General features: G+C 42.0%; 1 protein-coding gene across 1 annotated transcript in view; it reads left to right on the top strand.

Moving 5' to 3' along the window:
• The window catches only part of galns (galactosamine (N-acetyl)-6-sulfatase), a 54321-nt gene extending 48911 nt beyond the window's left edge, over window positions 1–5410 (top strand). Inside the window, exon 14 of the mRNA XM_079638118.1 lies at window positions 3822–5410. Coding sequence (XP_079494244.1) covers window positions 3822–3908 — 87 coding nt within the window. The 3' untranslated portion in view covers window positions 3909–5410. The remainder of the gene's footprint in view (window positions 1–3821) is intronic.
• The last annotated feature ends 4241 nt before the right edge of the window (window positions 5411–9651 follow it).

The following is a 9651-nucleotide window of genomic DNA, read 5'->3' as shown; positions in this document are numbered from 1 at the left end:
TGTTTTATAAATGAGTAGAAAAGCCTACAAAGACTGTTCATCATTATTAATTACTATTATTTTTCAAATTATTTTTGTATATACATATACAAAAATTATTTTTACACCAAACTGTGTATTTAGTGTCATTGATGCACAGAAGATTGTTCATGTAGAGCAACAGCGCCATCACGTGTTCACTGACAGCAACAGTTTTTATCATAGGAACTCTTCAACTGTGAGAGACGGAATCTAAAACAAAAATCCAGAAAATCACATTGTATGATTTTTAAGTAATTAATTTGCATTTTATTGCATGACATAAGTATTTGATACATCAGAAAAGCAGAACTTCATATTTGGTACAGAAACCTGTGTTTGCAGTTACAGGGATCATGTTTCCTGTAGTTCTGGACCAGGTTTGCACACACTGGGGATTCTGGTCCACTCATCCATACACACCTTCTCCTCCATACACACCTTCTCCTCCACACACACACCTTCTCCAGATCCTTCAGGTTTCGGGGCTGTCGCCGGGCAATACGGACTCTCAGCTCCTCCAAAGATCTTCTATTGGGTTCAGGGCTGGAGACTGGCTAGGCCACTTCAGGACCTTCTTACGGAGCCACTCCTCAGTTGCCCTGGCTGTGTGTTTCGGGTCGTTGTCATCTCGCGATACATGGCCGATACATGTTCTTGGGGTTGTACTCATCCTCCTCCAAACACGGCGAGTAGAGTTCAGACCAAAAAGCTCTATTTTTCTCTCATCAGACCACATGACCTTCTAGGTGTAGTGTGTTACTAATGGTTTTCTGTGAGACTGTGGTCCCAGCTCTCATGATCATTGATGCTGTTCATTGGTGCCCCAGACCGAGGGAGATTGACCGTCATCTTGAACTTCTTCCATTTTCTAATAATTGCGCCAACAGTTGTTGCCTTCTCACCAAGCTGATGCCTATTGTCCTGTAGCCCATCCCAGCCTTGTGCAGGTCTACAGTTTATCCCTGATGTCCTTACACAGCTCTCTGGCCATTGTGGAGAGGTTGAGTGTGTGGACAGGTGTCTGTTTGATTGAGTGTGTGGACAGGTGTCTGTTTGATTGAGTGTGTGGACAGGAGTCTGTTTGATTGAGTGTGTGGACAGGAGTCTGTTTGATTGAGTGTGTGGACAGGTGTCTGTTTGATTGAGTGTGTGGACAGGTGTCTGTTTGATTGAGTGTGTGGACAGGTGTCTGTTTGATCGAGTGTGTGGACAGGTGTCTGTTTGATCGAGTGTGTGGACAGGTGTCTGTTTGATTGAGTGTGTGGACAGGTGTCTGTTTGATTGAGTGTGTGGACAGGTGTCTGTTTGATTGAGTGTGTGGACAGGTGTCTGTTTGATTGAGTGTGTGGACAGGTGTCTGTTTGATTGAGTGTGTGGACAGGTGTCTGTTTGATTGAGTGTGTGGACAGGTGTCTGTTTGACTGAGTGTGTGGACAGGTGTCTGTTTGATTGAGTGTGTGGACAGGTGTCTGTTTGATTGAGTGTGTGGACAGGTGTCTGTTTGATTGAGTGTGTGGACAGGTGTCTGTTTGATTGAGTGTGTGGACAGGTGTCTGTTTGATTGAGTGTGTGGACAGGTGTCTGTTTGATTGAGTGTGTGGACAGGTGTCTGTTTGATTGAGTGTGTGGACAGGTGTCTGTTTGATTGAGTGTGGACAGGAGTCTGTTTGATTGAGTGTGTGGACAGGAGTCTGTTTGATTGAGTGTGTGGACAGGTGTCTGTTTGATTGAGTGTGTGGACAGGTGTCTGTTTGATTGAGCGTGTGGACAGGTGTCTGTTTGATTGAGAGTGTGGACAGGTGTCTGTTTGATTGAGTGTGTGGACAGGTGTCTGTTTGATTGAGTGTGTGGACAGGTGTCTGTTTGATTGAGTGTGTGGACAGGTGTCTGTTTGATTGAATGTGTGGACAGGTGTCTGTTTGATTGAGTGTGTGGACAGGTGTCTGTTTGATTGAGTGTGTGGACAGGTGTCTGTTTGATTGAGTGTGTGGACAGGTGTCTGTTTGATTGAGTGTGTGGACAGGTGTCTGTTTGATTGAGTGTGTGGACAGGTGTCTGTTTGATTGAGTGTGTGGACAGGAGTCTGTTTGATCGAGCGTGTGGACAGGTGTCTGTTTGATCGAGCGTGTGGACAGGTGTCTGTTTGATTGAGTGTGTGGACAGGAGTCTGTTTGATTGAGTGTGTGGACAGGTGTCTGTTTGATTGAGTGTGTGGACAGGTGTCTGTTTGATTGAGTGTGTGGACAGGTGTCTGTTTGATTGAGTGTGTGGACAGGAGTCTGTTTGATTGAGTGTGTGGACAGGTGTCTGTTTGATTGAGTGTGTGGACAGGTGTCTGTTTGATTGAGCGTGTGGACAGGTGTCTGTTTGATTGAGAGTGTGGACAGGTGTCTGTTTGATTGAGTGTGTGGACAGGTGTCTGTTTGATTGAGCGTGTGGACAGGTGTCTGTTTGATTGAGTGTGTGGACAGGTGTCTGTTTGATTGAGTGTGTGGACAGGTGTCTGTTTGATTGAGTGTGTGGACAGGTGTCTGTTTGATTGAGTGTGTGGACAGGTGTCTGTTTGATTGAGTGTGTGGACAGGTGTCTGTTTGATTGAGTGTGTGGACAGGAGTCTGTTTGATTGAGTGTGTGGACAGGTGTCTGTTTGATTGAGTGTGTGGACAGGTGTCTGTTTGATTGAGCGTGTGGACAGGTGTCCGTTTGATTGAGCGTGTGGACAGGAGTCTGTTTGATTGAGTGTGTGGACAGGTGTCTGTTTGATTAAGTGTGTGGACAGGTGTCTGTTTGATTAAGTGTGTGGACAGGTGTCTGTTTGATTGAGTGTGTGGACAGGTGTCTGTTTGATTGAGTGTGTGGACAGGTGTCTGTTTGATTGAGTGTGTGGACAGGAGTCTGTTTGATTGAGTGTGTGGACAGGTGTCTGTTTGATTGAGTGTGTGGACAGGAGTCTGTTTGATTGAGTGTGTGGACAGGAGTCTGTTTGATTGAGTGTGTGGACAGGTGTCTGTTTGATTGAGTGTGTGGACAGGTGTCTGTTTGATTGAGTGTGTAGACAGGTGTCTGTTTGATTGAGTGTGTGGACAGGTGTCTGTTTGGTTGAGTGTGTGGACAGGTGTCTGTTTGATTGAGTGTGTGGACAGGTGTCTGTTTGATTGAGTGTGTGGACGGGTGTCTGTTTAATTGAGTGTGTGGACAGGTGTCTGTTTGATTGAGTGTGTGGACAGGTGTCTGTTTGATTGAGTGTGTGGACAGGTGTCTGTTTGATTGAGTGTGTGGACAGGTGTCTGTTTGATTGAGTGTGTGGACAGGAGTCTGTTTGATTGAGTGTGTGGACAGGTGTCTGTTTGATTGAGTGTGTGGACAGGTGTCTGTTTGATTGAGTGTGTGGACAGGTGTCTTTTATACAGGTAACGGGTTCAAACAGGAGCAGTTAATACAGGTAATGGGTGGAGAACAGGAGGGCTTCTTAAAGAAAAACTAACAGGTCTGTGAGAGCCGGAATTATTACTGGTTGGTAGGTGATCAAATACTTATGTCCTACAATTAAATGCAAATTAATTATTTAAAAATCATACAATGTGATTTTCTGGATTTTTGTTTTAGATTCCGTCTCTCACAGTTGAAGAGTTCCTATGATAAAAACTGTTGCTGTCAGTGAACACGTGATGGCGCTGTTGCTCTACATGAACAATCTTCTGTGCATCAATGACAACTAAATACACAGTTTTGCAGTGAGAAAAGCCTACAAAGACTTGACTTGAACGAGTCTTCAGCATCTTCTGTGTGTGTGTCCTCAGAACTGGAGTCCTGCTGGCTGTGAGCGACTGGGAAAGTGTCTGAAGGCGCCCGAGTCCAAGCCGTGGAAGTGTGACTGGCCACATTAATGGACTTTATTATCCACAAGATTACATTTTTAAATTATAGTTGTATTTTCTGTGTCTTTAAAGGGATAGTTCATCCAAAAATGAAAATTAGCCCATAATATACTCACCCTCATCCTAGGTGTATATAACATTCTTCTTTCAGATGAATACAATCAGTTATATTTAAAAAAAAGTCCATAAAAGTGCATCCATCCATCATAAAATTGCATCTGTCCATCATAAAAGTGCATCTATCCATCATAAAAGTGCATCTATCCATGATAAAAGTGCATCTATCCATCATAAAAGTGCATCTATCCATCATACAAGTGCATCTATCCATCCTAAAAGTGCATCTATCCATCATAAATGTGCATCTATCCATCATAAATGTGCATCTATCCATCATAAAAGTGCATCTATCCATCATAAAAGTGCATCTATCCATCATAAAATTACATCTATCCATCATAAATGTGCATCTATCCATCATAAATGTGCATCTATCCATCATAAAAGTGCATCTATCCATCATAAAAGTGCATCTATCCATCATAAAATTACATCTATCCATCATAAATGTGCATCTATCCATCATTAAAGTGCATCTATCCATCATAAAAGTGCATCTATCCATCATAAAATTACATCTATCCATCATAAATGTGCATCTATCCATAATAAATGTGCATCTATCCATCATAAAAGTGCATATATCCATCATAAAAGTAAATATATATCCATCATAAAAGTGCATATATCTATCATAAAAATAAATATATATCCATAATAAAAGTGCATCTATCCATAATAAATGTGCATCTATCCATCAATAAAGTGCATCTATCCATCATTAAAGTGCATCTATCCATAATAAAAGTGCATCTATACATCATTAAAGTGCATCTATCCATAATAAAAGTGCATCTATCCAACATAAAAGTGCATCTATCCATCATTAAAGTGCATCTATCCATAATAAAAGTGCATCTATCCAACATAAAAGTGCATCTATCCATCATTAAAGTGCATCTATCCAACATAAAAGTGAATCTATCCATCATTAAAGTGAAATCTATCCATCATTAAAGTGCATCTCTCCATCATTAAAGTGCATCTATCCATCATAAAAGTGCATCTGTCCATCATAAAAGTAAATATATATCCATCATAAAAGTGCATATATCTATCACAAAAATAAATACATATCCATAATAAAAGTGCATATTTATTTTATTTTATTTATTTGTTGCAGAATATAAAGGTTGATAGAAACATCTATCATTTACCGAAACACACTATCATCCGTACTTTATTTATTTGAGCTAAAGCTTCATTGTGACTGTACATGTGTGTAAAATTGTTTGCATATGGTCAAGTTATTCTCTTTTATTTTGATATCTGTGCATTTTATTTAAATCAACTCTTTCTTAATTTTGTTTTAAGGGGCAATGCAATATTTTTCAAATTTGTTTATATAATAAAGAACAATAAAACATGTAAACAATGGCGTTATGACTTTAAATCAATTGCATTTAACCCACTGCCTTCATAAACATTAGTATGCCACTTTTCATACATATATATATATATAATTGCAACTTTTTAATCTCACAATTTTTACTTTATATCATGCAATTCTGAGATAAAAAAAACTCAGAATTGTGACAAAGAATCGTGAAAAGTCGCAATGACCTTTTTTATTTTTAAAAATATAAATATCTTTTGAATTATAAATTAATATCACGTTTTATAAAAGTAGATTGGTTTAAGAACTTAAATTCTCCCAAAGACCTTTGATCTGATTGTAACGAAAAAAATAAATGGTGGAACGTATATATATATATATATATATATATATATATATAGAAAAAAAATCTGTAGGCCTAATATTTTTTTTTAAAAGAAAAGTATGTAACAAAAACACATATATATATATTATTTTTTTTTACTTCTTTTACAAAGAAGAAACAGTACTGCATTGAATACATTAACAAAAAAAAATAATAAAAGGATAATAATAAATAAATATATATATATGAATACAGATGTCAATGTGAATATCAATGAGTTTAAGAGATTTTACAATAAGGGAAATCTCAGCAATAAAGATATCAAATCTAGGCAAAGTCTTGAGAAATTTGTTTTTGTGAATAAAAAATTTACAATGTAACACAAAGAAATTAACAACATTATCAATAGCATAGTCACTCCCAGAAAAATAGAGGAATATATCCTTCAATGAAAAGTTTAAATCACATTTGATAAAATGAGAAAGATGACAACCCAAGCTCTCCCAGAGAGGCTTAACCTGATTACAGTGCAGAATAAATGAAGCAAAGTTTCTTCCTCAACTTTGCAAAGTACACACAGGTCAGAGATATCAACAAAAGAGGCAATTTGTGAGTTGGTTGGGTAAACATTGTGTAGAATTTTAAAGTGTACCTCTCTTATTTTATTGGACAATATTTCTCTGAGAGTAACCTCAGAGAAATCTCTAGTGAATACTGTCCTCTTCTAGTGAATACTGTCAAAAAACATTATTCTAGAAAAATTGACATCAAGGGGATGTGTAAACTGTGTAATGTAACAATAGCTTTATATGTTTACTATTAAATTTTTTATCAAGAAGGCTAACACTATCCAATAAAAGTTTGGGCATAATTGTTTTTCTCTCATTAAAGATACAATATGTAACAATTTTGTAATAAAAGATCCAAAAATCACTTGGACAGTGTGATATATTTCCTGCAGTTATGTACTTACAATATCCCAAAAGTCTCCAAAGATTTTTTATTTCAGAGAAATTCCAATTTTAAATAATTGTCCGTCCCGGAAAAAAAATGTCGCCTGTCAGTGACGCAATATCCGCACTATCCTTGGTTTCCGCAATATCACGTGGACAAATGCGGAAGTGGTGGTTATAGCTGTTGTGTACATCATGGATCACGATTACTCTTTGGCGAGTATTGAAGTGCCAACAAAACGAAGCGTCCATATGGGGATACACGCAGAATTTGTGACAAACGGAGGAATAAAACAAGGATAAATATCGGTGTGGCGTTTTTGAGATGGAGAGAGTCCCCCGCACCCACGCATGTAATAGCCTATTATGATTTCCGTCATTATTTTAATATATTTGTGTACCAGGTGGGCCGGCCAGTCCGTGACCGAGATTATGGCAGTGCAATTAAATACAATCGGATATCTGTTGTTAAAAAATATTAAGCCATTACTTGCAAATGTCCGTTCAAATTTAATTTTACTACGATTGGTTTAAACATGTAAAACAACACTTCATTAACTATAAACATCTTAACACAGCATTAACCTAACAAATCATTTGACAAATAGCTGTCACATGATAATATAGCATAACATTTCGCGTTCCTTGTAGTTAATTCATTATCATGACATAAAATTTCGCGTTCAGACGTACAGGTAATACAAAAACTAACAAATGACCTCATCCGTGATCATGATTCATTAATTCCATACGTCTCTGGATGTTAAAAATGACATCTCCCATCGTTCCACTCTCCTTCCTAGCGTCATCAAGCTTTGCCTTTGTTATTGTTGGAAACAGCGCCCTCTTGTGGCTTAAAATCTTACATACTGTAGGACTTTATAAAGAAAAGGTGTGTTTTAAATAAATGCACATAACTTGGAGATAAAGCTTTGATGACAGAATTGAAAGTTCTAGCAGGCAGAGGAAAATTATACAAAGTCATATTCCAGTATACTGCCATCATTTTTAAATAAATCCAAAACAAAAACAATACCTCTATCATACACCTTATCCATAAAAAAAATGAAATTACATTTTAAAAGAAACTCTAAACCGCCTAATCTACGAAATATGGCATTGGGGATATAGTACCAAATTGAGCCATTACTACAAAGACATTTTTTTAACCAACTAATTCTAAAAGAGCTGACTAATTCTTTAAAATTTAAAACCTCCAGTCCACCCTCACAACGTCTATTAGACAAAACAGATTTCCTAACTTTGTGAGATTTGTTCTTCCAAATAAAATTCAATAAGATTGTCAATATTGTCACGGAACACACACAGGGATGGGTAGATCCAATAGCAGTAAGATTTAATGGGGAAATCCGTACTCACAATCCAGTCCAGGCAAAGGTCAAAATCCAAAAAAGGCAATCCAAAAACATAAAACACAAACACTAGAAAACAGGCTCGGAATAACAACGGAAGTGTGGGGACAATATACAAGGACTCCGTGACAAACACTGAAACAGACAGGTATATATATATACACAAGTGCTAACAAGGTGACGAGAAACAGCTGAAGGCAATGAAGAATCAGTGACAGACAGGATTATGGGAATTGTAGTGAGAATGTGGATGACACCGTGGGGAAGAGGACATCTAGTGGACACCAGGAATACACAAACCAGACACTGTGACATAACCCCCCCTCTACGGAGCGGCTACCAGACGCTCCAAGACCCACAAAAAACAAACAAAACAAGAGTCCAGGCGGGAGGTGGAATGGTGGAGGATCAGGGGGAGGGATGGAGGGCCAGGACCATGAAGGGAAACAGGAACAGGGGAAGACAACTTAACCGGCGGCCAGGGCGGTGCAGACAGTCCATCGGGCGGCCAGGGCGGTGCAGACAGTCCATCGGGCGGCCAGGGCGGTGCAGACAGTCCATCGGGCGGCCAGGGCGGTGCAGACAGTCCATCGGGCGGCCAGGGCGGTGCAGACAGTCCATCGGGCGGCCAGGGCGGTGCAGACAGTCCATCGGGCGGCCAGGGCGGTGCAGACAGTCCATCGGGCGGCCAGGGCGGTGCAGACAGTCCATCGGGCGGCCAGGGCGGTGCAGACAGTCCATCGGGCGGCCAGGGCGGTGCAGACAGTCCATCGGGCGGCCAGGGCGGTGCAGACAGTCCATCGGGCGGCCAGGGCGGTGAAGACCCCTCGGGCGGCCAGGGCGGTGAAGACCCCTCGGGCGGCCAGGGCGGTGAAGACCCCTCGGGCGGCCAGGGCGGTGACAACCAGGGCGAGGGCGACCACCAGGGCGAACAGCAACAGACACCACCGGCTCAGGAACTGCAACAGCAACAGACACCACCGGCTCAGGAACTGTAACAGACGCAGGCGTGACATGATGCTGGATCGGGGCCGGCAGGGCGAGCAGCTCGGGCGGGGCCGGCAGAGCAGCATGCCTAACCGGCGCGTCAGGGATGGCAGTCACCTCTGGGATCGGTCTCTGGGTTAAGAACCACTGGACGGTCCGTTGAAGAGGTCCTTCTCCTTCTCTTCCGGCTCCGGCTCTGGAACAGCAGACACCGGCTCCGGCTCTGGAACAGCAGACACCGGCTCCGGAACAGCAGACACCGGCTCCGGCTCCGGCTCTGGAACAGCAGACACCGGCTCCGGCTCCGGCTCTGGAACAGCAGACACCGGCTCCGGCTCTGGAACAGCAGACACCGGCTCCGGCTCCGGCTCTGGAACAGCAGACACCGGCTCCGGCTCCGGCTCTGGAACAGCAGACACCGGCTCCGGCTCCGGCTCTGGAACAGCAGACACCGGCTCCGGCTCTGGAACAGCAGACACCGGCTCCGGCTCTGGAACAGCAGACACCGGCTCCGGCTCTGGAACAGCAGACACCGGCTCCGGCTCTGGAACAGCAGACACCGGCTCCGGCTCCGGCTCTGGAACAGCAGACACCGGCTCCGGCTCTGGAACAGCAGACACCGGCTCCGGCTCTGGAACAGCAGACACCGGCTCCGGCT

The sequence above is a fragment of the Phoxinus phoxinus genome, assembly GCF_949152265.1.
Source record: "Phoxinus phoxinus genome assembly, chromosome: 2".
NCBI lineage: Eukaryota > Metazoa > Chordata > Actinopteri > Cypriniformes > Leuciscidae > Phoxinus > Phoxinus phoxinus.
Note: the sequence above shows the minus strand (reverse complement) of the source record. Positions and strands in the feature narration are given on the sequence as shown.